The following is a 26,577-nucleotide window of genomic DNA, read 5'->3' as shown; positions in this document are numbered from 1 at the left end:
AAGGAGTCCAGGGCCCTGCCGCCTGGCTCTGGGAAGACCCCCTCTCCCAGCTCTCTGTTGTCTCCTGGGCTGTGGCAGGGAGGGAGCAGTGTCAGGCCTGCAGCTGGACCAGGGGTTCAGGCCCTCCCTCTTTCCCTTTCTTCCCTGGTCCCTACCAGAACTACCTCTCCAGAAACTTCTATACCCTGAGATTCCTCGCCCTCTTCCTGGCCTTTGCCATCAACTTCATCCTGCTCTTCTACAAGGTATGGGGCAGATGCAGGGGCCGGGGGACAGGTTGTGGGCATATCTGGGTCCCTTGGGAGTGTGAGTGACTTGGTCCTCAAGTCCATCCAACAGGATTAGCCTCCTGGGCCCCCTCATCCCCGGGAGAAAGCAGGTACCAAAGTGCCTTGGTACTCTAACCTGTACCTTAGAACAGAATCCATGTCTCTTCCACTGGGTATAGAGTATGGGAAGCTGGATTTGAGGGTCCCTACAGTGGGATCTGGTCTTGGGGCCTACAAGGCAAGATGGGCCAGGAGCAAGACTCCTGACTTTGGGGTCAAAGGACCTGAATTCAAATATTGCCCCCAGCTCTGCGTGATCCTAGGCTAATCACCTCCCGGCCTGTTTCCTCTGGTGTAAAAGGGGAATGGCTGGGGCTTTATAAAGCCCTGGGGGCTTCTGCTCTAGCTAGGGCCCTCTGATCAAGGGCCCGGGCCATTGTGGCGGACTGGGGAGGTGGGGGGCCGGGGCCCTCGGCTCCCCTTTCCCTGACCGTCCCGTCCCCGCAGGTGTCTGACTCTCCGCCAGGAGAAGAGGATCTGGAAGGCTCCGGTCTCGAGGGCCTGGCAGGCTCAGGGTCCGGGGACTTCCTGGGATCCGGCATGGGCTCCGGGGCTGGGGAGGATCTGGAGGACGAGGAGGAAGAGAACATGGTCTACTACTTCCTGGAAGAGAGTACGGGCTACATGGAGCCGGCGCTGCGAGGTCTCAGCATCCTGCACACCCTCATTGCCTTCCTCTGCATCATAGGCTACAACTGTCTTAAGGTGGGGCTGGGGCAGGGCTAGAGCTTTGGGGCGTGGCCGGGGCTGCACGGAGCTGGCCCCGCCAGGTCTCAGCATCCTGCACAAACTCCTTCCCTTTTTCTGCATCTTAGGCTACAACTGCCTTAAGGTGGGGCTAGGTTGGGGCGGGGCTACATTTGGGGCGGGGCTAGAGCTTGGGGGCGGGGCTGCATGGAGCGGGCCCTGCGAGGTCTCAGTCCTGCACACCCTCCTTGCCTTCTTCTGCATCATAGGCTACAACTGTCTTAAAGCGGGGCTGGGTAGGGGCTGGCACTGAGGGGGCATGCCGGGGGCGGGGCTAGAGCTTGGGGACAGGGCGGGGCTATATAGAGCCGGCCTTGGGAGGTCTGAGCATCCTGCACAAACTCCTTGCCTTTCTCTGCATCTTAGGCTACAACTGTCTTTAGGTGGGGCTGGGCCAGGGGTGGGGCTAGATCTTGGGGCAGGGCTAGAGCTTGGGGGCGGGGCTGCATAGAGCCGGCCCTGCGAGATATGAGCATCCTGCACAAACTCCTTGCCTTTCTCTGCATCTTAGGCAACAACTGTCCTTAGGTGGGGCTGGGCCAGGGGTGGGGCTAGCCCTTGGGGCGGAGCTAGAGCTTGGGGGCGGGGGCTGCATGGAGCTGGCCCTGCCCAGCGAGATCTCAGCATCCTGCACATTCATATTGCCGTCCTCTGTATCATAGGCTACAAGATGAGGCTGGGCCGGGGCTGGCGCTGAGGGGAGGGGCCAGGGCGCAGCGGACGGTGAGGGGGCAGGACCTAGAGGAGGAGCCCGGGTCCAGCTTGCAGCCAATGGGCCCCCTGAATTTTGCTGCGGGTTCCCTCAGGTACCGCTGGTTATATTTAAACGCGAGAAGGAGCTAGCTCGGAAACTAGAGTTCGATGGCCTTTACATCACTGAGCAGCCCGAGGATGACGACGTGAAGGGACAGTGGGACCGACTGGTGCTGAACACTCCGTACGGACCCGGGGAAAGCCCTGCAAGACTGGAGTTGGGAGGCGGGGGTTGGGAGACTCCAGAGAGAGGCTGGGGGAGGAATGGACATCCCCAATAGAGAAACATGGCAGGGAGTTATGAAGCACCCCAAAAAGGGGGGCAGGGATGAGATGGAGCCTGGGGAGCTAAAGCTGTGGGAGACACACTGGGAGAGAGGAGGAGGCTGGAGTAGGGGACCCCAGAGAGGGATTAGGAGGGAGATGTGGAAGGGGGCACTGAGGGTTACGCTGGAGCCTGGGGATCCCTGGGAAATAAGGGGGAGGCACAGGAGAACTGAAGAGCTAAAGGAGAGGCAGGGGAAAAATTCTCTGTGGCAGATACTAGGAGACATAGGAGGACCAGGAGAGAGTCGGAGTGTAGGGGAGAAATGGGGATCCCAAAGAGAGAAACATGACAGTTATGAGATACTCCAAAAGGGAGGCAGAGAGATCTTGGAGGCCTCTGGAGCTAGAGACCTGGGATGCCTCTGTTCTCACGTCCCATAATTTCTGTCCCTAGCTCCTTCCCCAGCAACTACTGGGACAAGTTCGTGAAAAGGAAGGTGAGGAGGCCCTTCCCCTCATCCCCAGTTCTCTTCCCCTTCACCAGATCTTCTAATTTGTCTTTTCCTGAAGCCAATCGTGTCCAAGGATGTCCTCAAGCCTTCTCTCCTCCATTTCCCTAGGTGCTGGAGAAACACGGAGACATCTTTGGCCGGGAGCGGATTGCAGAGCTGTTGGGCATGGATCTGGCCAGCCTGGAGATCACAGCGCAGAATGAGAAGCGACCAGAACCCCCCTCGGGACTGCTCACCTGGTATGGGCCAAGCCGAGCCGGTGGGGCTGGTGGAGAAGGATGAGGGAGCTCTAGAAAGGATGGGACCCATTCCCTGCTTTCCATATCCTTCTCTTAGGATCATGTCCATAGATGTCAAATACCAAATCTGGAAATTTGGTGTCATCTTTACGGATAATGTGAGTAGGGGGCTTGGAAGGATGGAGGCTACCAAGGTGGGAAAAAGGAGACCCCAGGGGATGCTCCCCCGGAGTGTGTTTTGGGACTACCCAAAGCATCTCTTGCCCCTGATACCCCCAGAGTATCTGACTCTGTTCCCTAAGGTGTTCCTCGTTACCCCCAAACTTGTGCCTTCCCCCAAACCTTTTTTTCTGAACCCCCTTCCCTATTCCATTGCTGTCCCTCAGTCATTCTTGTATTTGACGTGGTACATGGTCATGTCCCTCCTCGGCCACTATAACAACTTCTTCTTTGCTGCTCACCTGCTGGACATCGCCATGGGAGTCAAGACGCTTCGGACCATCCTGTCTTCTGTCACCCACAATGGGAAGCAGGTACCTGGGGGAGGGAGGGAGGGCGTCAGGAGAGGCGGGGACCTGACCCAGCCAGAGTGGAGGGGCAGGATGAGCGCCGGTTCCCTCACTAGTACCTGGGGCTCCCCTGCAGCTGGTGATGACGGTGGGCCTGCTGGCCGTCGTGGTTTACCTCTACACGGTCGTGGCCTTCAATTTCTTCCGCAAATTCTACAATAAAAGCGAGGATGAGGATGAGCCGGACATGAAATGTGACGACATGATGACGGTGAGACGACCCAGGGGATACAGTCCTGGGCATGGGGGAGGGGAAGCAGAGTCAATTTTTTGTGTATCCTTGGAGCCTCATCCCTGGTTCAGCAGCCTAGAGGGATGCTCCAGCCTGCTCCGTCTCCTGTCTGGGCCAGTTTACTCTCCTCGAGCCCAGTGGCCTCTCTCCCATTCTCTGGGGGCTCACCTTGTGGCTGCTCAACTGAGAGAGGACACCTGCTGTCGGGCACAGCGGGGACCACAAGGTGTGCCAGGGAGGTTCAGGCTCTGCCGTCCTTCTCCCTCCAGTGTTACCTGTTCCACATGTACGTGGGGGTCCGAGCTGGTGGGGGCATCGGGGATGAGATTGAGGATCCAGCAGGGGATGAATATGAGCTCTACCGTGTAGTCTTTGACATCACCTTTTTCTTTTTCGTCATCGTCATCCTGCTGGCCATTATCCAAGGTCAGGAGGTCCGGGGGCCCAGACTTGGGAGAGAGGAGGGGAGGTGATCGTGTGGGAGAGAGTCAGGAATCCGAGGATCAGAGATCTAGAGGCCATCTCACAAATGCAGAAGCTGGAGGGCCGGAGAGGTTCCATGTGTGCAGGGTCACTCAGCTGGTAGAGGAAGCAGGACTTCACGTCCAGTGTCCTGCTCACTCCCCATGCTGCCTCACAAAGTCACTCTTCACCACATTTTTCCCCAAGTTCTCTGGCCCGGGAGAAAGGGGGTCTGGGAAGGGGGAGTCAAAGCCTGGGAGGATAGGTAGACATCAGGGACAGAATAGAATGATCATTCCCCTCCTTCCTCAGGTCTGATCATTGATGCTTTTGGGGAGCTCCGAGACCAGCAAGAGCAAGTGAAGGAAGATATGGAGGTGAGAGTCCTGAAAGTGTCTGGGAAGAGAATCTGGGGGTCTGGGGAGAGTTTTGTAGATCCCAGATGCATTCATTCAAGGCAACATGCTTGTTGCTGGGACCTCCCAGAGTTGGGAGTTACTGGAAAGGGAAGGGTGGGCAAATTCAGAGGCACATCTGAGAATTGCACAGATAGCGCATGATATGGTTAAGGACCTCACAGTCTGATGGGACAGACAAGTCCCCAAAGATACAGGAAGGAGGTGGGGATCAGGGGGGATCTGAGGAGGTCCAAGAGTATATTTTCCACCAAAGAATTGGATTGGAGGGAGCAAGCATTGGCATGTGGAACAGTTGGGGAGGGGAAGGATATGGGAAGATTTGGGAGTCCTGGAGAGCCTGGAAGAGAATTGGCAGTCCCAGGGGAACCATGAGAGGCTTCGGAGGTTCTTGGCACCTAGGCAGGAATTTCTAGGACCCAGGAATATGGGAGGAGCTTTGAGATCCTGAGTTGGGGGTATCAGAAAGGGCTGTGGGGTGTCAGGGCTAGGGGAGGTTCTTGGAGGAGGTCTCTAGAAAATAATTGGAAGGTGACAGATTATCAGGGAAGGGACTTGGGTGGGGGGAGTTCATAAGGATATAGGGGGGCTCACTGGGGCTTCCGTGCTGATGCTCCCCTTCTTCCCCCACCCCACCAGACCAAATGTTTCATCTGTGGCATTGGAAGTGACTACTTTGATACAACACCCCACGGTTTTGAGACCCACACGCTGGAGGAGCACAACCTGGCTAACTACATGTGAGTGCTGGTTCTGCTGGCCAATAGGGAGGGATTGGGCCCAGGGTGGATCCCAAAGAGACTGGAGGGATACCATGACGTGGGTTGGAGTGGAGAGTCAAGATCCACTGGGCCTAGCCCCCCTCATGATGTTTTTCCTCTTCCCTGTCAGGTTTTTCCTGATGTATCTGATCAATAAGGATGAGACGGAACACACGGGACAGGTGAAGGGGGTTGTGGGATACCAGATGGGCATGATGGGTTCTGGAAAATCTTGGCACATTTTGGGGAGACTTTCAGTATATTTGGGGGGTCTCTGAAGGAGACCTAGATATGAAAAGGGATGCTGGAGCAAGGATACATGAGATAGCCAAGGGGAAAGGGGAGTTCAAAAGTATCCAAGAGGTTCAAAGCAAGATTATTAACTGTCTATCCTTCTTTCCCTGGCTTGTGCTGTCTGCCTATCCCTTCTCCCACTAGGAGTCGTATGTCTGGAAAATGTACCAGGAGCGCTGCTGGGACTTCTTCCCAGCTGGTGACTGTTTCCGAAAACAGTATGAAGACCAGCTGGCCTGAAAAAATCAAGGCTTCCCTCCATCTGCCCTCACCTCAAGTGCCTTATGCTATTTGGGGGATCCCCTATCCTGGGACGCAGCTTCCCTCAGTGCAGTGTCCCATGGGAAAGGGGCCCCTCTGGAATAAAGGGTTTCTTCTGCACTTCCATGACTTGCTGTGTGATTTGGAAGCATTCTGGGACGGGGGATATCCCTGGACCCCAGGGGATAGTGGGATTATTCAGAGATTCTTCAAATCATAGATTTTGGAATCCTAGAATATAAAAACTGGAATCTCAGAAAGTCAAAAGCCAGATTCTAAGAGCCCCAGGAGGTAACATCCTTGTGCTCTCAGAGCTGGAAGGAGGAGGAGTCCTTGTGTTCATTTCTCCTAAGCAAATGAGCAGACGTGACACGTGAGAGTGAAGGATCCCATTTATGTTCAGTGTGTCTGGGGACAAAATTCTCAGTTTTGAGTCAGCCAGCTCCGGACTTCACTCTTGAATGTAGAGGTTGCTAGGAGCATTGGGGTCATTGGCAGGACGTGTCTCCACCACAACAGGCCTGGGGAAGGTGAGGATACACATTAGGAATGTCCTCCCAGGACCGCCCTCCTCCCACCTTCCCTGCTCTCAGCATCCTCCCTTCTCACCTTGGAGACCCCAGCAGGCGAAAGGTAAGAGAAGGGTCTCTCAGTTCCTGCAGAAGCTGTGGAAGGAAATTGTTCAGATCCTACTCAAAGTCCTTGAGACATCTTCTAGTCCAAACATTCCCCCCACCCCATTTCACAGATGGGAAAACGGAGACCTAGATGGGGGAAGGCACTTGTCCAAGGTCAAACAGCCTTCTTTGAGGAGGAAGATGTCAGACTGGGAATGGGTGGGAATGCTGGCAGCTGGAGGTGGGGGGGGAGAATATCAGGGCTCTGGGATCTCACCTGGTCGGAGCCTAGAGCCCACACCTGCACACCATGCTTCCAGAAGACCTGGATGCGACCACCAACCAGGGCTGGAGCAGTAAGGGGGAAAGGGTTAGCACCAACAAGGGGCATTCACTCCCAGAAAGCCACCTCTCTGTAAATTCCCCCACCCTTACATACCCACGGCCTCCACAGATTCGCTGAGTGGGAGTTCCGGGGCTCTGAGCCCCCGTACAGGGGTCCCCTCCCTAGTCACCAGCTTCAGACTCCCTTCAGGGATAAGAGAAAAGGGTCATCGGCTGGGATCGGAAAGGATGGGTCCTTGGGGGTAAGAATGGAGGGAGGACTTTGGGGGAGCTGGGAGTGATAGTGGGGTTCTGGGCTTTCTCAGGTCAGTGCTGGGAGACTCAGAGAACAAAGAGTCTTTGGGAGAAGGTCGGGGACAATTAGAGGCAGCTGAGAGGTCCTGGACAGTTGTAAAGTGATTTAGATAAGGGCTTCTTGAACTTTCCTCTCACTGCCCCTTTCTCTCTGAAACATTTTTACATGACCCAGGGGTACAGAGAGATATAAAACAGGCACACAAAGGAAACATCTCGATAATAAATCATAATTTCACGCCCCCCACCATATGGGGTCATGACCCACAGTTTAAGAATCTAGGGATTTAAGGATCTAGGTTGGGGTTTACAGGGATCTACAGGTCTAGAAGCTCTCAAAGGGCTGGAGAAGTTTTAGAAGATTATGCACGGGGCAGGAGCAATCCAAAGTCCCCGGAAGAGGCAGGAAGGATCTGGGGAGCTCCCAGCCGAGTTGGGGTGACCCGGAGCCCTGGGTTTCTTAGGGGTTCGAGAGTGTAGGAACTGATCTTGAAATTTTCTCGGAAATTACTTCCGAGAAGAAATTAGTCTGGAGTTTGAAGGGGGAAAACCCCGTTTTCAGTGAGTTGTAGGAAGAAGGAAGGGAGGAATCCCAAAGGGGCCCCATTAACCATTTAGCAGCACCAGGACCAAGTCGTCGGCCAGCTGGGTCACCTGCACCGGACCCTCACTCTGTACTGGAGATGGGGATGAAAGAAGGGTCTCAGACACCAGCCAGGCCCCGCCCCTACTCTGAGGCCCTGCCCTCCCTCAAACTCCACCTCTTCTTTAAGCTCCCATCCATTTCCTAAGACCCACCTTCCCCCACCATCACCTTCTTCTCCGAAGCCCCGCCCATTCCCTAAGACCCCACCCCTTTCCAGTCCCCTCCCTTCTCCGAGGTCCCGCCCCCTTTCCAGAGGCCGCATTTTCTGGTCCGCTTACAGCCTCCGGTGGTCCCAAACCAGCTGGAGAGGGGGCCGAGTCGGACGTTATGAAAACACACGGATCCCGCAGGCCCGGGGCTCACGCCCACGCACACGGCCGGGAGCTCAGGCCCAGGCGCCGCCAGCAGGGAAAACACTCGGAGCGGAGACGGCAGCGGGAAGGGCACTTGCTGCATTTAAAGCGGGAGAAGGGCGTGGCTTCCAGCCATCGACCAATAGAAACACGCATCCGAGACGGGGCGGGACTACCGGGAGACATGGGGCCGCGGAGAACCTCCCCCGGGGCGGGGCTGTTCTGGTCAAACCAGCGGGGAACTAGCGCTCCATTCACCGGCCAATGGGGGCGTGGACTTTGGGTGGGGCGTGCCCTAGGCGGCAGTGGGCGGGGCTCGGAGCTCTGGTTTTGCCCACGAAGCCCTGGGACAGAACAGGAGTAGGGGCTGCGTCCCGGGGCTCCCTCCCCTCTCGGGCCCAGATACCCTGATAAGCATGAACTTCTCCATGGGCGGATACCACTGGAGCAGGATCGCCGCAGCCTCCATCGCGGCGCACAGATAGGGGCCCCCGGAGCTGGGGCTCTCCGCTGCAAAGCGGGGCGCCAGGTCATGCCCTGACCGGACCCTGCGGCACATCCCCCACCCACTCCAGCTGGGACCCCTCTTACTCGTCCGCGTTCGCCCCAACAGGACATCCTGCCTCTCCCCGCTGCCCACAATCCCCCCGGCTCAGCTCCCTCCGAGAGCCCCCCCCAGGGAGCCCACGCCTCCCAATCATCCCGTGCAAGTCCATCGTCAGCCCTTCCTCCGTGGGTGCCCTGGGCCGTCCAATGGTTGCAGATCCCTAGGCCCTCCGCCCAGGCCCAAGGCTGCCCTCCAAGGAGTTCCAAGCCTGGGGCCCCTCGCTGGTGACTGGCATAGCCCCCTCAGTGAGCACCCTAAGAACCTTCGCTAAGCTTCTGGAACTCACCCACGCAGCAGGCGCGGCACCCCCGAGTGTCCTGGATCTTGGTGGACACCGCGTTCTTCCTGAGGAGGCAGGGGGGGAGGGTGAGATTGGGGGGGGTGTCTCCCGGGAGGAAAGGGGTTTCAGAGAGGGACATTGGGAGCATGATAAGACCTGGGCAGCAGACGGTGGGGAGTGATGTGGGCAATGGGGCCCCCTGTCTTTGTCTCCTTCCGTTCCAGCAGTCCCAAGAGGCTATGTGAGTACAGTTGGGGGGTCTTTCCTGGGAGAGAAGATGAAAGTCAGAGCCTGGAGGATGCCTACTTCTCCAGGGGGTCCCTTCATCCTTCCCATTTCCTTCTAGCTCTCTCCAGCCTCCATCTCTGACATATCTCCCAGTTTGCTGCCCATCTCCTTTCAGCTGCCGTCCCATCGCAGCCCCCCACCCTCCTCTCCCCAGACAGACCTGACAGAGACATTAGGACGTTGTTGATACAGTAAACCCAGGTTGTCCGGCTGGGGAAAAGCTGAGGAGAAAGGAGGGAAAGAGGAGAAGGGTCTTAATGTTTCCTTATCCCATCCATTGTCCTCCTAACCAAGACCCTCGCCTACTCACCATCTCCAACGTAGCCTCCTGGTCATTTCTGTTCAGGATGAAGATCCCCTCCTCAGCCCCCAAGAGCAAGTGCTGGTCTGATCAAGCAGGAACAAAGGAGACAGGCCGAGCCCCCATCTTCAGGCTTCCTCATGGCCAGTCTAATAACCCTCCCCCATCCAACCCCCACCAGCTCCATCCCCACCTTCATCTCTGTGTGGCCTTAAGCAAGTGCCTTCCCCTCCAGGCCTCCCTTTTCCCATCAGTAAAGTAGTTTGCCCATCAGGTGTCCAAGGGTGCTTCCTGGCGCTGACACCGGTGATCCCGACTTTGTAAGAATCCAGAATTCTCTTCCCTTGCCCACTGCCAAATCCTCTGCCCACCTCCAGCCCCACCCTGCATCCTCACCTTTGGTTGTGGGGTGTGTCCAGGCAGCAGTACTACTGGTGTGGAGGGGACAGCCATTAAACACTTTTACCAGGAGGGCACAGTCCTAGGCACAGTGAAGAGGCAGTCCAGTCAGGAGGACCCTGGGAAGTGAAGAACAGGGAAACCCCCTCCTCCCACTACCCCTAAATGGGCAACAGCATTGAGGGCACACATTTCCTAAGCCCAGTCTTTCCAGTTTCCTCCTCCCCTAAGCCATGGGTTTCAGGGGTCCTCACCTTTTTCCTTTTTTCTTTCTTGGGGGGCAAAATAGGGGGTTGCTTGGATCCTGAGGGGGATGGACTCCAGAGGGAAGGATCTGAAAAGATAATAATCACGGATCTGAACAGTATTTTCAGGGCTGAAAAAAGTTTGCATATGTCACTTTATAATACAAATACCAGCTGAGACTTAAAATAACACTTTAAAGGTCAGCAAAGTGCTTTACATGTGTTACCTCATTTTGCTCAATCAGCAAACATTTATTAAGCCCACATTCCATGTCAGACACGGGGACGGGAAGAAGAAAAGAGAAACAGTTCCTGACACTTTCTAGCAGGGGTAAAGGAAGCTTTCCCACATAAGAAAGGTAAAGGATAATTTGACAAGCTGAAGAAAGTCGTGCTTGAGCTGACCTTTAAATGCAAGTGGGAAGTTTAAATGAGGAAGTGCTCTGTGTGTGTGTGTGTGTGTGTGTGTGGACTCCGGTACTGGGGGTGGGGTGGGATGGAGATTGTGTGAAAGTGGACACAAGTGATGGTGGAGAATGGGCCAGCTTGGCTGGTCTGCAGAGAACATAGGTAGAATAAGCCTGAAAAAGCACGACGAGGCAGGGAAGGGCTTTAAAGGTCAAAGGTATCTGCTTTTGGTTCTAGAAGTCATAGACCCCCATAGGAGGACCTCTGGGAGGTAAGCTCTCCACTGTCGGCTGCATTTCAGTCTCAGATAGGTTACGTGAGTTCTCTGTGGCCACGTGGCTAGTAAGTGTCCCAGATGGGAGTCAAACCCAGGGATCTCCTCATTATACACTTCAACGATATCGTATGAGGATGTATTCTGATGGAAGTGGATTTCTATGACAAAGAGACTTAACTGAGTTTCAATGGATAAATGATGGACAGAGACAGCTACACCCAGAGAAGGAACACTGGGAAACGAATGTGAACTATTTGCATTTTTGATTTTCTTCCCGAATTATTTTTACCTTCTGAATCCAATTCTCCCTGTGCAACGGGAGAACTGTTCGGTTCTGCAAATATGTATTGTATCTAGGATATACTGCAACATATTTAACATATATAGGACTGCTTGCCATCTTGGGGGGGGTGGAGGGAGGGAGGGGAAAAAACGAAACATAAGTGAGTGCAAGGGATAATGTTGTAAAAAATTACCCTGGCATGGATTCTGTCAATACAAAGTTAGTATTAAATAAAATAAAATTTAAATTAAAATATATATATATATATATTGGATTGATTCAAGTTAAAAAAAAACAAAAAAAAACCAGGGATCTCCTGCCTCCTGGTCCAAAATCCGTTGTGTATCAGCATCAGGTATCCAGACTCCCCTGATTTAATGTCCCACTTCATTCCAGTTACCTGATCGAGCAGAGAGGTGGGGACTTCTGGGGGCCAGAGGGGGCCCTGGCCGAGGTGTACGGGGAGGAGGTCCACTGGAGCATCTAACCAGGACCCCGGGGCTCAGCCGCCCATCATCCCCAGGACCCTCATCCGATGGAGTCCGGAACTTGGACTGCAAGGAGAAGGGGGAGGGCACACTAGTAAAACATGCCTAGAATTCTCTTGCTTTTTCTTTCCCACTCTCTAACCTGGACAGTCAAGTACTCAATCCTGGAGAGATCTCAATATCTAAAGGAAGAGCCCATCATCCCAGTCCCAGTCCCTTAAAGATCCCATCATATCATTCACCCATCCCTGAGGGGATTTTAATAAATTGGTAAATCCTAGGCCCTGGAGACCCTGGAACCAGCCCACATGAGTCCCCATGGTCTCACCTTGGGAGGTAGCGGAGGAGGGACATCCACTGCAGGGACCGGGCTGCAAGAGGAATTTAGGGTCAGGTTGATTGACATCAGTTTGTCTTTGGGGGCTCAGGGAATTGAGAACTGAGAGAATGGGGGTGTTGGAGTCTGGGATATCAGGGAGGGTGCCTAACAGGGCTGGGGGGTGGCTCACATGTCCACATCATCATAATCGTTTTCTGAGTCATCAGACTGTTCCCTGAAAAGAAAGGAGCAAAGGCTGAATTTCCCAGAAATTCCCCTTCCCTCCAGCTACTTCTCTGATACCATCCTTCTCAGTCCCAGCCTCTGCCTTTTGTCCAGTCCCTCCCAGGCTCTCCATGTTCTTTGTCCACCCCACCCCACCCCCGTCCGTTGTTCTCTGTCCCTTTTTGTTTCTTCAATTTTCTTTGTCATCTCCCCCCCTCCCAACCCTCCATCTCTTCTGGCTCCTCCAAGTCTCCCTCCCTCCATGAATCTACTATTACTGGTAGGCTTCCCTCACCTGTTGCTCCTAGGGATACTGTCCCAACTCCTAAGGTCAGGGGCCTGGCCAGAAGCCTGGGAAAGGAAGAAAGATGCATTTCCCCCCGTAGACTGTAAGCTCTTTGAGGACAGGCAACAATTGTTTCTCTTTTACCTACAAATCCCCACCTAACATAATGCCTGGGCAAATAATAATAAATAATAAGCAATTCACTGCTTTTTTGAATGATTGATTAATTGAGGAAAAGGGAGATTAGTGGAAGAAGAAGATGAAGATCTTCCCAAGAGAAGAGTGAGAAAGAAAGGAAAGAAATCTTGAAGAGAGGATTCTGGGAAAGGTAGAAGTCTAGTGATAGAGAAGGAAGCCAGACAAGGAGAAAGTGGCTGGAATTGGGGGACAGGAGAGGGAGGAGGCACCCTCACGTTGTCAGTTTGAGATCCCAGCTTCTTTGAACATAGTGGTCTGAACTTCATGTGCTGGCCTGGGGAAAAGAGTGAGGAAGTTAAGAGGGAGTGAGCAGACCCTCAGGAAGTTAGAATGAAATGGGGGGGCAGGGTGGGGCTGGGATCCTGACAGCCTATTTTGGGGTTTCTGGCTGGGAGTAGAGTTGTGGCAGAACATGGCTTAGGGTGTCAGAGCTGTGGTTTCTAGGTTTCAGGTGGAAGGGATGAGAATTTAGGGGGATAATTTGGGGAATTAGACGTTAGTTCTGCAGTTACTGGGGATCAGATTTTGAGCATCTCCAGATTTAAATGGTCTTAGTTGGGGAAGTTAAGTCTCAGGGATTCTCTATACTTACGACCAGAGTCCAGGCTGGGTATGCTTAAGGAGCCAGTTCGGTGAGTGGAGTGGATCCTCCGAGGAACGGCAGGAGGCTGCTGTATAGAGAAGAACAAGGTGGGGGGACAGGAGCCAATGCTCCTCAAGCCAATCAAGAAGCCCCAGGATGGCCACTGAGGAGAGGTCATGGCCATGGGACCACTAAGGCGGCTACTAATCCTAACCTTCGTAGATGTTTGTCCTTTATGGATATATCCAGGACAGAAGACAACTAGAGGAGGGGAAGACAAAAATCCGGAATGAGACAAACAGGACACAGATGCTCTTACAGTGAAGGAACAATGAGTTGGAAATAAGATCATAAAAAGAAAGAGCCAAACGGGAGAACATGGACCTGGAAGGGCCTTTGGACACTGTCTACTCCCACTTCTTTTTACAGAAAGGAAAATTGAATCCTTGAATCCCTGACTTGCTCAAGGTCACACAGCTAGTGAGTGGCAAAGCTGAGGCTTGAACCCTATTTTTAATTTTAGAAAACAATTTCCACTATATCTAAGTTCAAGTGCTCTATTTCACATTTGCTAATTGTGTAAACACAGGCAAGTCTCCCCTTTCTAACTTTTCCACTTGAAAAATGGGGATAATTTTTCACAACTGTGGAGAGAGGGGATATTCTTAAGCAGTCATAACCTCGAGAAATTTAATGACAAAATAAATGAACCTGATAATTTAAAAATAAGAATCTTTTGCCAAATGAAAAGCAATGAATACAAAACAAGAAAAGAGGCCATTTGGGAATTTATTCTAGTTAAATATTTCTGACAAAAATCTGATATAAATGTGTCAGTTGTCTTCTAGATTTTGGATAAGAGTAAATGCCATTCTCCCACAGATAAGTGATCAAAAATATGTAAAGGAAGTTCCTGAAATAAGAAATACAAATTTTCAACAATCATGTTTTAAAAAATTCACAATCTCTAATAATTAATGAAATACAAATTAAAACAATTCTTTGATTCAACCTGACCCCTATACAATTGGCAAAGATAATAAAAGATGACATGATTTGATTCTGGTGGGGATGTAGTTAAATTACCGTGTGTTATTAGTTCAGTCCTGAATCAATTCAATTTTTGTTGGAAAGCAATATAGGATTAGGCAAATGAGTTATAAAAATGTCAGTAGTCTTTGACTCTGGTCAACAAAGAGCTGATGGGAGTAGAGCCAAGATAGTAGAGAAAAGAGATTCACTTAAGCTCTCTCAAATTCTATTCCAACCAAAGTTCAAATGTTGCCTCAAAATTAATTTTGGAATAGCGGAACCAACAGGATGATAAGGTATAACAATTTTCCAGCTCAGGAAAACTTAGAAGGTCAGTAGGAAAGGTCTGTTTCACTACTGTGAGCATTAATACCATCCACACCGGCATAGGCTGCACCCCACAAGCTAACAGCATTTGGGAATGCCACTGAAGCAGTGGCTTTGGGAGCTAAGTCCACAGAAGGTAAGGGAGTCAGACAATTGGTCAGAAGGAGACTACAAGGGATCCTTTGCTAGCCCTCGGAACAAGATTCTGTTGTATTACCCATACACAGTTCCTGGTCATAGTCCCAGGGTATGGAAGAGCACTACTAGCAGGAGTGAAGACTGGTCACAGTTCCAGGATGGAAAAGAGTGCTTTTGGTTGCTCACCAACCACAACACAGGCCAGGAAAACAGGGAACACACCTTTTCTCAGATCATATCATCTTGGAACAATTGAAAACTTACAAACCCCGAAAATGATCTTTGAAAACAGTAGCATGAAAAATCTAAAGCTTAAGACAGTGGCTCCTTAATTTTAACATAAAGTTAAAAATCAAGAAATAGGCTTAAAAATGACTAAATAATACCAAAAAAAAAAAAAAAAAAAAAAAGAACCTGAGCACAGAGGTTGCTATAGTGACAGGGAAAATCAAAATACAAAATCCGAAGAAGACAATGATATCAACATAGCAAAGCCTTAAAGAATATTGTGAATTGGTCTTATGGTCAAAAATAATTTCTGGAAGAATTCAAAATGGATTTTAAAAATCAAATAAGAGAAGTAGAGTAAAACTGGGAAAAGAAATGAGAGCAATACAAGAAATTCATGAAAAAAGAATCAACAGTTTGGTAAAGGAAAATATTGAAGAAAATAGCACCTTAAAAAAACAGAATAGACTAAATAGTAAAAAGAGCCACAAAAATCCATTGAAGAAATTAACTCATTAAAAAGCAGAATTGGCCAAATGGAAAAATAAGTTCAAAAGGTCACTAAGAAAACCAATTCCTTAAAAAGTAAAATTGGGCAAGTGAAAGCTAATGACTCCATGATACATCCAGAAACAATCAAATCAAATCAAAAGAATCTTTTAAGTAGGGAAAAAATGTGAAATAGTTTATTGAAAAAAAAAAAACAACTAATCTGGAAAATGGATTAAGGGGAGTTAAGAATTATTGGACCACCTGAAAGCATGATTAAAAAAAAAAAGAGCTTAGATATCATGTTTCAAGAAATTATCAAGGAAAACTACTCTGATGTTTTAGAATCAAAGAATACAATAGAAATTGAAAGAATCCATCAATCATTTCCTAGAAGAAATCCCAAAACAAAAACTCCCAGGAATATTACAGACAAATTCCAGAGTTCCCAAGTCAAAGAGAAAATATTGCAAAAAGACAGAAAGAAACAATTCAAATATCATAAAGCCACAGAAGGGATAACACAAGATTTAGCAGCTTCTACATTAAAGGATCAGAAGGCTTATAATATGATACTCCAGAATGCAAAGATGCTACGATTACAACAAAGAACCATTGCCCAGCAAAAATGAATTTAATTCTTCAGATAGGGAAATAGATATTTCATTCAATATGTAAACATTTCGAGCATTCCTGATGAAAAGATCAGAGCTGAAAAGGAAATCTGACTTTCAGATACAAGACTCAAGAGAAGCATAAAAAGGTAAACATGAAAGAGATAAAGGATTCATTAAGGTTAAACTGTTTACATTTTTACATGAAAAGATGATACTTTTAACTCCCAAGAATTTTATCATTATTAGGGCAGTTAAAAGGAGGGCACAGATGTAAGTTGACTATGATGAGAATAAAATTAAGGGGTGAGAAAGACAGGCATTGAAAGAAGAGGGAAGAAAGAGACAAAATGCTGTAAATTTTCTCACTTGAAAGAGAGCTATAAAAGAACTTTTACATTGGGAGGGAAGATCAGGAGAGGGGAGTGGTGAGCAAGGCTTGAATCTTACTCTCATTGGAATCAGCTCAAAGAGGAGGGAATAACATACATACTCAGTTGTGTATAAAAATCTACCTTTGCCTCCATGGAAGATGGAGAAGAGGGGGAATAAGAGAAAGGAGTAGAATTTTGGAAAGAAAAGACAGAGGTAGCTAGATGGCACAGTGGATAAAACACTGGCCCTGAAGTCAGAAGGACCTGAATACAAATCCAGCCTCAAACACTTAACACTTCCTAGATGTGTGATCCTGGGTAATTGGATTGCCTCACCAAAAATATAAAAGAAAAAGGAAGGACAGATTGGGGAAGGGAGTAGTTTAGAAGCAAAATACTTTTGAGGAGAGAAGGAATAAAAGAAGAGAGAGAGAAAGATAAACAAGGGGGAAAAGTAAGCTGAAGGGAAATACATAGTTAATAAACATAACTGAATGAGAATGGGATGAACTCACCCACTAAACTAAACTAGTTAGCAGAGTGGATAAAGTAATTTGGACATAAAGAGTGATACCATAAGCAAATTAGGGAAACAAGGAATAGTTTATTTATCAGATCTCTAGATAAGAGAAGAATTTATGACCAAATAAGAGAGAGAGAACATTATAGGATGTAAAATAGATTATTTTGATTACATTAAACTGGAAAGGTCTTATACAAACAAAACCAATGTAGCCAAGATTAGAAGAAAAGCAGAAAACTGCAGGGTCAGGAGGAAGGAGCAGAATTTACAACAATCTTCTCTGACAAAGGCCTCATTTCTCATCTACCTAGAGAACTGAGTCAAATTTATAAGATTACAAGTCACTCCCCAATTGATAAATGATCAAAGGATATGTACAGGAAGTTTTCAGACAAAGAAATCAAAGCTATGTATAGTCATATGAAAAAAATGTTCTAAATCACTAATGATTAGAGAAATGCAAATTAAAACAATTCTGAGGTACTTACTACCTTCCACTTCTCAGATTAGCTGATATGACAGAAAAGGAAAATGACAACTGCTGAATGGGATGTGGGAAGATTAAAACACCAGTGCATTATTGATGGAGTTGGGTGCTGATGCAAACCATTTTGGACAACAATTTGGAACTACATCCAAAAAGCTATAAAACTGTGCGTATCCTTTGACCCATCAATACCTCAGGGGAAAAAAATGAGAAGGACCTATATGCACAAAAATATTTATAGCAGTTCTTTTTGTGGCAGCAAAGAATTTGAAAATGAGGGGATGCCAATAAATTGCAGAATGACTAAACAGGTTGTGATATATGCTTGTGATGGAATACTATTGTGCTATAGGAAATGATAAGCAGGATGCTTTCAGAAAACCCTGGAAAGATTTCCATGAACTGATTCAAATTAAAGTAAGCAATACCAGGAGAACATTGTAACGGCAACAGCAATATTGTAACAATGATCAACTGTAAAACAGAGCTATTCTCACCAATACAGTGATCTAAGATAATTCCAAAGGATTTATAGGGGAAAATGCTATTCATCTCCAGAGAAAGAACTGATGTATTATGACTGCAGATTGAAACATAATTTTTTAAGTTCTTTTTCTTGAATTTTTTGGTCTTTTCTTATTACAATATGACTACCAGGGAAATACATTTTGCATGACTGAACATGTATAACCTATATTAAAATACTTGCTTTCACAATTAAAGGGAAGATGAGGAAGAGAAGGGAAAGATTTTAGAACTCACTCAATTAAGAAAAACACACACTTAAAAATTGTTTTTTAACAACAACAAAGACCTGAGGTGGAAAAACCTATAAACAAAAAAAGGCCTAGCAGCAGTCCATAAATATTCCTTTTTTAGCCCCACATCTCCACCTACTTGTAAGGTGTTCTGCTGACATCTCATACACATTAAAATTAAACCCATCATCTTCCCTGCTCTAGTCCTATCTTTCCAAACAGACCAGGGCCTGCAAACTTTCTTCCTTTCTTCTTCCAAGGGCACCATCATCCTCCCAGCCACTAAGGCTCATCTTTATGATAACATTGATCTTTCCCATCCCAATTTCCAACTCCATTTATCCCAGAATTTCAAAGCTGGAGGACATCTCAATGTTACAATAGCAGCATCTACCTGGATGCCCCCCAGTGCTTTTCTTACCTCAGGTTCTTCTTCTTCACTTTCACCCCCCAAAGGGGTCTTTCCTGGGTTTCTCAGTTTCTCCAACAACTCCAGAGTCAGGCTCCGAGACAATCCTGGTTGGGACACCAACTGGTGCTAAGGGTGGAGGGAAAAGGTCAAAATTGAAACAAGAAAAGGGGGTTGAGAATGCTGGCGTGGGATTCTGCATGTAGAAGTCTGTGTAAGGAAAGGAGGAAAAACAATCCCTCAGTTTTCTCCCACAAAGGTGGTTTGTCAGGCATCATCTCACTGGGTATCAGAGAGGTCTTAGGGAAAGGTAATTGAGTTTGGAGAGTTCAGAAGCCTGGAAGAGGCTAATGGTTCCCAGGTAGGGCATTGAGAGATGGAAGGGCAAGAATCCTGGGAAAGGGAATTCCTTGAGGGATTCTGGTTATGGACTTCCCTGAAACCCAAGAGGGATCAGTGATATCATCCTAGGCTCTTCAGTTTGCCCCTCATATCTAATCCACTGCCAGAGTTTGCCATGTGTATCCTCACAGCTCTCCAATACGTCCCCTTCCCTCCACTTATACAACCACCATTCTAGGGCAAGTATCACCCACACCCCCAAAAGACTTCCAATCCATCTCCCTACACCAACTCTCTCCCCATTGCAATCCTTTCCACTCAGATGACAAGATGTTTTTTTTTCCCTAAAGTACAAATCTATGTCACGTTCCTACCCAGAAAATTTCAGTGGCTTGTCAACACCTCCAGAAGAAAATATCAAGTCCTCATAACCTGACTCCTGCCTATATTTTCACAGTTCCTACATTTTATTCTGACTTTCTGAAGGTGCTTGGGAAGAAATAAGCAATTTAGAATTTCTTTTATTTCTTGTCTCCCTCTTCCAAAGATATTTTATCCGAAGATTCTCTGAATATAGCCACATCTCCTTTTTTGTCTCTGCTTAAATATATATCGATGTATAAAAACTAAGACTTCCCTGGTTTGTAGTTTGATAAATAATGTCATTGAACGTTGGCTGATTGTGGAAGCACTTTCTTGAATAATTAATAGGATAACAATAAATATACAAATAATTGCTGTTAATAATTGCTGAATAGAACAACAAATATAGGATTTCTGGTCTGGAATCTCTCTCTTCCCTCAGGATTCTAGCACAGGCAGGGCCATCGAAGCATCCCTCCTATAACATCTCCAATAAATGGTCATCCAGCTTCACTTGAAGACCATCAGTGATGGTGAGCCATCTCACCCTTGAACAACTTATTACACAGTTAGAATTCCATGTATTGCCCTGTCCTTGGTCATCAACAATCTCTTCAACTTCCAATGCCCTTTTTCAGTCCTCATTTCTCATGACCTCTGCAATACCTGGGCACTCATGGATCCTCCCTTAGCATTATCTTGGTTCTTCCCTTGTCTCTCTGACTACTCAGTCTCATTCTCCTCATTTAGAGCATTAACCCCTTCCTACTCACAAAACAAGGATGTCCCCCAAGGCTCTGTGGTGGGTCCTCTTTTCTCCTTTCTCTGTTCTATACCTCTTGAGGATCTCTCCTCCACTCACACAGGCTCAATCATCCCCTATAAATAGATGGATCCCACATCTAGCTATTTAGATTTAATTTGACTCCTAAACTCCAGCCCTGCATATGTTTTGTAATATGGAAACCTCCAGTGGGCAGGGACAAATTTGAATTTTTAGCTTTGCTAAATCAAATCAAAATGAAACCTCCGCCATCTATCTACTGCTTCTTGTTTATCCTAGTTCAGGGATCCAGGGCAGTGGGCTGTGGGTACAGGTGGGCACACATCTCACATTGAGCATCTTGGCAGCACTGGGCCGTTTCTTGGGATTCTTGGTGAGGGTGACCTTGACGAAATTGTGGAAGGCAGCTGACCTGTAGGGGCAAAGGACAGAGACTGTGTCTGTCAAAGATGCTCTAGAAAACAGAGAAGTGTCTTAGTTCTCAGGTTCCAGCTTAAAGTTTCCCCTACCCACCCCAGACCACCCAATACCCTCCCCCAGGCCCTTCCCCTCACCATCGTCCCTTCTCCTTCAGTCTGGGGGGCTGGTATCCACTTTTGGTCATGAGGAAAAGCACTCTAGATGAAAGGATAAGGGGAGTTCAGGACCCTACTACTGGATGTCTCCTTCCTCCACAGTTCCTCTATTAGGGCCAGTGGTAGGGAAGAAGACAATCCAGAGATCAGGGTAGGAGATCTGACCAATCCAGGGGTCAGAATAGTGAGGGGGTTCCTAGAGAGCTGGGGATGAGATATTCTAAGAGTTCAATGGGGGTCTCAGGAGCTGAAGATGGGGCGGCCTCAGGTGGCAAGCATAGGACCTCTGAGAGACTTAGCATAAGGGCTCCCAGAGAATTTAAGTCTCCCAAGGATTGAGACCACGGATGAGTGTGTCTCAGGATCTGGCTTCCAGGGGCTGAGCATGAGCACGTTTCAGGGCCAGGGACCATACCTGAGGGGGTGCACATCAAACATGGGGGGCTGTAGTTCAGCCATTTCAATCGCTGTGATCCCCACAGACCAGATATCACAAAGCTCTGTGTATCCTCCCTTGAACTCCACAGCAGCCACTTCGGGGGCCATCCTATGAGCAAAGACACAGGGACTGTCACAGAAGAGAGAAGATTGGGAAACACATAGATAGGTTTAAAGGTAAGAAGAGAGACCAAGAGAAGCAAAACTCGGTGGGCCAGCCCAGGAACACAAAAGAGCCAGGGAGGCTCAAAGCCAGATGGCTGCAGAATTCCCAGAGCCATCAGCCCTCGCCATCCATCCCCCTAGCCTGATCTTGCCCCAGACTCCTTACCAGTACGGCGTTCCGATGAAGGAGAGACGGCGAGCCAGGGTAGCCCCTATTTGAGCTGAGATGCCAAAGTCAGCTGGAGAAAAGGGAGTAACAGTCGGCTGAAGGACTTCTGTCTCTCCAGGCCCTTTCCCACCCCATCACACGGGCTCTCCCAATTTTACTCACCAAGCTTAACCTCCCCATTGTCATTGATGAGAATATTTGCTCCCTGGATGGGGGTGAGGGGCATAGGAAAAAAAAATCAAGACTCAATCAAGCAATAAACATTTATCCAATGCCTGTTTTGTGCTAAATTCAGCAGAGCCTCTCTTCCTCTTTTCCCACCCTCGTCCGCCCGCCAAAGCACCTTGATGTCTCGATGAATCTTGCCCTGGTTGTGTAGGTAGGCCAGACCCTAGGGAAAACAAGGGGGCAGAGAGAAAGAGAAAAATTGGGGTTGCCCAGAATCCGTTCCTCCGCAGCACCAGGAAAGGTTTGTTTCGATTGGGGGGTCTGTGAGATTTGGGGTGAGAGGGAAAGGAGGTTGGATTGAGAGATTGCAATTTGGGGGATTGGGAACATGGATTGGAGACGTTCATTCTGCTTGGAACTAGGAACCAAGGATACAAAGACAGAGTTAAGCAGTCCCCATTTCATGTCTTTGAGGGAATGAGCAGCTACTCTATATGGAATAGCCACAGGGCCAGGGGCTAAACCTGGTATAGGGGCCTCCCTGAAGAGGAAACTTTTTCTGCCAGCGCAGATTGATACCTTCTCTGGATCTCAATCTTAAGAAAGTTTGCCTGGACTAATATGGAAAGAGGTTTTGCATGACTGCACATGTATAATTGAGAGCATGTTGCTGGCATTCTCAATGGGTGGGAAGGGCTCAGAGGGAGAGAAAGAATTTGGAACTTAAAAAACTTTTAAATAAATGTTTAAAAAATACATTTTTAATTTTTTAATTTTTAAATTTAAATTAAATAATTTTTTAAATTTAAATTTTTAATTTTTAAATTTTAAATAAATTTGGAGCAATGAGAGGTTAAAGCTCTTGCCAATGAGTGCTGGAGGCAGAACTTGAATCTCCAGTATAATAAACTAGATACAAAATAAAAACGAAGAGAGGGAAAGGGGAAGGAGAGGAGAGTGGGCAGGGGGAGTGGAATCCTCACCTGGAGTACCTCTCTGCAGATGTAGCCAATCTGAAGCTCAGAGAGCGGGCCAGTCACTGCAACAGACCCCACCCCCCCACCCCAGGGGTCAGGGGACTGAGTCACCACTCAGGCAAGAGTAGAAGGAATGAGGAGAAAGGGATGGAGAAGGGGATGCTAGGGGGAGGGGAGGGCAGGGTGCAGCCAAGTTAATCAATCAATCAATCAGTGTACATGTATTAATCACCTATTACACTGGGTTAAGTACCAGGGATACAAAAAGAGGCAGTCCCTGCCCCCAAAGAGCTTACAATCTATTGAGGGAGACAATTGCAAACAAATATATACAAAGCAAGTTCTTTGCAGGATAAAATAAGAGACAACTGACTGAGAGAAGATGCTGGAATGGAGGGAGTTGGGGGTAGGGAAGGCTTCCAGTAGAAAGTGGGATTTTAGTTGGGACTTAAAGGAAGCCAGCAAGGTTAATAGTCGGTTGCTTCTCCACTTGGAGAGGGAACCCCCCACTTCTGCCTCCTTACTGTGGTATATATCTTGAAGTGAGCCAGCGCCACAGAATTCCATGCAGATCCATAACTTTTGAAGCCTGGGGAGGGGGAGAAGGGAAAGGGAAAAGAAGGAAGGAAATGAGGGGGGTTGGGGAGAAGGAAGGAATAGAATCAGCCAGAGTAGGCTCGGGCTCAGATTGTCTCAGAGTTTAGGGGTCTTATCCAAGAAATGCTTTGGCAAGTCAAGGAATGGACAGAGAGAAACTTGGGCCAATTGGGACCATGACTGGGCTGGGGGAGAGAGGATTGGAAAAATTGGTCTGTGGGACAATAGGGCCACTTTCAGGAGCCAGGGACCTGGTTTGGAGCACTTACAGATTCTCTTTGGGGATCCAGAAAGATGTAGAAGTGGGGAACCAGTCTGGAGGTTAAAGAACTGGTCTTGGGTTTGAAGAATTAGTCTGAGGGCCAGGAAGTGGGGGTGGGGGGTAAATAATCAGTGTAGGGGCAGAGTGTAGAGTGTGGACAGCCAGTAGAGGGGTCAGGAAGCTGGCAGGGGCCCTGACCAGAGGTAGCTGCCATGGTAGGCCACAATGTTGGGGTGCCGACAGGTCCGAACGATGAGGATTTCCCGATGGAGGGTGGTTAGGTCATCATCTAAAGGGACAGAAAGGGTCAGTGCGTGTGTCTTGAGACTAGTATCCCAGGGACAAGGGTTGGGAGGGATGTCAAATCTCAACCTCACCTGGTTCTATCTTCACCATTTTCAGAGCTGCCAGTTCCCCCTTCACCTTGTCCCGAGCCTGGGGAAGGGAAGCGGTAATGGAGAAGGCGGTGAGAGCAGAGATGTATTACCCAAAACAAATAAGCAAATGAGCAGTACAAATGTCCCCTCTTCCTGGTAATTCACTCGGGGTTCCCCCAGAAGCCCCAACACTCCAGAGAAAGTCTTGGGATAGAGGGAGAAGAAGAAGAGGGCCGACTTCAGGGACCAAATACCCCAAGCCCTTTTGGAAACATGAATCCCTCCTCTCTCCCTCCCCCCGCCATCTCCATCCTGATCCCCAGTCTTTGGTCATCCAACCTCAGAAAGAGAAATAAGTCTGTGAAAGGGAACTCCCCACCCCAACCCAAAGCTCATTTCCATTTTTTACTTTTGAATGCTCATGGTTAAAGATAATGCATCGCTTTCTCTCTCTCTCTCACTTCTACTTTTAAAACTAGCTCTTTCCTCCAGGACTAGGAGACCAAATCGAATTTTCTTCCACCCAGAAGCCATCAGCAATTTTAAAATAAGTTCATGGGAGTTGGGAGGAAACCTCTGGGGTGATGCTTCCTTCCCTCCATCTCCACCAACCAAAAGACGATTTCAGAGGCCTCCATCATCTTCCCCGACCTCTCTGTTGTTTCACTTCATTAGAAATAAAATTCAGAATTCTGCCTCAGATCCCGGCCTGGTCCCCCAGAGAGGTAAATTGAGGGTGCTGGGGAGGGGGTGAGTTGTAGAAGGATGGGGGGAGGTGGAAGCTAGAAACAAGAAGATGAAGGACTAAGGTGGGGGAAGACCTTAATTAGGGGGGATAAAGGCCATGGAGGGAGAGAGCGGCAAGTTCCATCTGGTAGGAAGAATGAGATGAAGGGCTCTGGAGAGAGGGGGGACACTGTGGGCAAGGGAATCGAGTACCTGGATGCAATAGGGAGATAGAGCAGGAGATGGATGGAATTTGGGAGGAAAAAAAGATGAAGGGCTCGAGGAAGGAGAGGTGACCCTGGGGAAGAGGAATTGAGGATTTGGGGAAGGGATAGAAGACCCGGGAGGAGAAGGGGTGAAGGACACAGGCCCTGAGGAAAGGAGGGGCCCTCACCTTGAATACCTCCCCATAGGTGCCGCCCCCCACCCTCTGCAGCAATTCATAGTGGTCCAGAGGGTCCTTGGCGGCGATGTCCGGGTCTGCGCTGTCCATGCTGGGGATAGGGTGGGGGGAGGCCTGTGGGGAGCCAGAGGGCTGCCTCCTCCTGGAAGCCCTCCGTGAGAGAGAGCGCTTGACTCAGAGACTATTAGCAGCGGCAGCCGTGGGAGGAGGGCAGGCAGCTCGTTCTCCCCTGCCCGCCAGCCGCGAGGGCCCCCACTCTCGCTTCCTGCCCAGGCCTCACCAGGGGGGCCCCTCCCTATTCGCTCCTCCACCCCCCCCCCCCAGCCTGGCTCTCTCCTGCCTGAGGGAGAGCCAGGCCCAAGCTGACTTTGTGGCCTCAGGGGACCACAACCGAACTCTGGGGTAAAAGGAAGGGGTTCCTTTTTGCTTTAAGATAGAAAAATCTCTCTAATGCAAATGAATGCAAATAAACACCAAGTGGTTTCTGGATCTGATGGGGGCCTTCATCCTTTCCCACGTAGGACAGTGAATAGGAGTGGATCCCCAGCAGAGTGACTAAAGACAGGATAGGATGAAGGAGGACGAGGTGGGAAAGGAGGAGATGGAGAAAAAAGCCCAGAGACCCTGGTCAAGTGAACCAGGCTTTACCGAGAGCCTTTCCCTAAGGGGAGCTAAACGGAGCTGGGCTGGACCAAGAGGCGAGATGCCGGGCAAGGACCTTGGAGAGCCCCAGCCCAATTCCTCCCCCGCCTCCCGGTTTTGCAGCGCGGACTAGAGTAGAAATGGGGCCGGAGGGGCTCCCTGACCACTCGGTTCGGCGCACAGGGCCTGGCACCTAGGAGAGGTTTAAAGATGCTATTGACCCCCTGACCCCGCGGTATCAGACAGAGATGGAGAGACTCTCAGTACGAGGGGTCTTCGTGAGAGACACGACCAATCGAGCATTTATTAGGCACCTACTATGTGCTAGCTGCTCCCCGGGCCCTCGCCGGGAAACCAGAGGGGGGAAGGAGGGTCGTCGCATTTGCACCTCGTTCTGATTGTTTCGGGATTTAACACGTTCACAGAGGCCCGGAGGGAGGGGAATTGAGTCGCTCATTTATTGACCGCCACCCTTCCCCACCCTTCCCGGTCTCTCGGGAGAAAGAACGGTCTCCATCAGGCGTCCGCGGGAAGAGGGATCTGCCTGGAAGAGGGAGCCGGGTGTCTAAGGGATAACGGGGTGGGGAGGGGGGTGGAAGACACCTAGGGGGTCGGGAACAGGTAAGAGATCGTGCTGGATGCGGACAACTGAAAGTCCCACGTGGGCTCAAACTGCGTGTGAATCCGGACCCCTGGGACGCTCGTGGGGTCTCTGACATAGCCGCCTCCTGCCACGTGACCGAGCCGGCGGGGAGGGGCAACAATGAAAAGCTTTGGTCCCGCCCACTCGGAGGGGGAGGGGGAGTGAGTAACACTAGGAGGAGGGGGAGAAAGGCGAGAGAGACCCGGTACGCCTGCGCACTGGCTTCCGAGGGATTTTTCCCCACCTTCCTCTCGGCGGGTACTCGCTCTCTCGCTCGCTCTCC

At 49.3% G+C, this 26,577-nt stretch overlaps 2 protein-coding genes across 4 annotated transcripts in view; one reads left to right on the top strand and one right to left on the bottom strand.

The window, feature by feature from the left end:
* RYR1 (ryanodine receptor 1) overlaps positions 1-5,962 on the top strand; it is an 87,632-nt gene extending 81,670 nt beyond the window's left edge. Inside the window, 13 exon segments of the mRNA XM_051989090.1 lie at positions 159-245; positions 777-1,034; positions 1,883-2,013; positions 2,551-2,593; positions 2,717-2,847; positions 2,945-3,005; positions 3,234-3,380; positions 3,493-3,627; positions 3,918-4,074; positions 4,423-4,487; positions 5,166-5,266; positions 5,418-5,469; positions 5,726-5,962. Coding sequence (XP_051845050.1) covers positions 159-245; positions 777-1,034; positions 1,883-2,013; positions 2,551-2,593; positions 2,717-2,847; positions 2,945-3,005; positions 3,234-3,380; positions 3,493-3,627; positions 3,918-4,074; positions 4,423-4,487; positions 5,166-5,266; positions 5,418-5,469; positions 5,726-5,821 — 1,464 coding nt within the window. The 3' untranslated portion in view covers positions 5,822-5,962.
* Positions 5,963-6,216: 254 nt separating this feature from the next.
* MAP4K1 (mitogen-activated protein kinase kinase kinase kinase 1) lies at positions 6,217-25,316 on the bottom strand. Of its 3 annotated transcripts, none has more exons than XM_051989091.1 (31): positions 25,001-25,315; positions 23,881-23,938; positions 23,702-23,792; positions 23,169-23,233; positions 22,651-22,706; positions 21,843-21,890; positions 21,662-21,704; positions 21,497-21,569; positions 21,143-21,274; positions 20,707-20,769; positions 20,483-20,564; positions 18,676-18,792; positions 13,294-13,372; positions 12,917-12,975; positions 12,513-12,568; positions 12,183-12,227; positions 12,002-12,044; positions 11,586-11,739; positions 10,227-10,306; positions 9,970-10,054; positions 9,583-9,659; positions 9,433-9,493; positions 9,141-9,249; positions 8,991-9,049; positions 8,504-8,607; positions 8,023-8,194; positions 7,710-7,775; positions 6,899-6,988; positions 6,737-6,807; positions 6,452-6,507; positions 6,217-6,363 (listed from the first exon to the last, which is right to left on the bottom strand). In XM_051989091.1, exons 1-31 carry the CDS (start codon positions 25,097-25,099, stop codon positions 6,294-6,296), a joined length of 2,463 nt encoding a protein of 820 aa, XP_051845051.1. In that variant the 5' UTR covers positions 25,100-25,315; the 3' UTR covers positions 6,217-6,293. The 3 variants fall into 3 exon arrangements, with proteins under 3 accessions (XP_051845051.1, XP_051845052.1, XP_051845054.1); XM_051989092.1 differs by having other exon boundaries at positions 13,294-13,369; XM_051989094.1 differs by lacking the exon at positions 7,710-7,775 and having other exon boundaries at positions 25,001-25,316.
* Between the last annotated feature and the right edge of the window lie 1,261 nt (positions 25,317-26,577).

This window comes from Antechinus flavipes, chromosome 3, assembly GCF_016432865.1.
Source record: "Antechinus flavipes isolate AdamAnt ecotype Samford, QLD, Australia chromosome 3, AdamAnt_v2, whole genome shotgun sequence".
Classification (NCBI taxonomy): Eukaryota; Metazoa; Chordata; class Mammalia; order Dasyuromorphia; family Dasyuridae; genus Antechinus; species Antechinus flavipes.
The sequence above is the reverse complement of the archived record's forward strand: the minus strand, read 5'-3'. Positions and strand labels throughout refer to the sequence as shown.

Coding starts and splice junctions, on each gene's coding strand:
- MAP4K1 (XM_051989091.1), bottom strand. CDS start 25,099: ATGGACAGCGCAGACCCGGACATCGCCGCCAAGGACCCTCTGGACCAC. Junction 20,770..21,142: donor TTTGATGTGCACCCCCTCAG/GTATGGTCCCTG, acceptor CCTTTCATCTAG/AGTGCTTTTCCTCATGACCA. Junction 12,228..12,512: donor AGTATCCCTAGGAGCAACAG/GTGAGGGAAGCC, acceptor CTTTCTTTTCAG/GGAACAGTCTGATGACTCAG.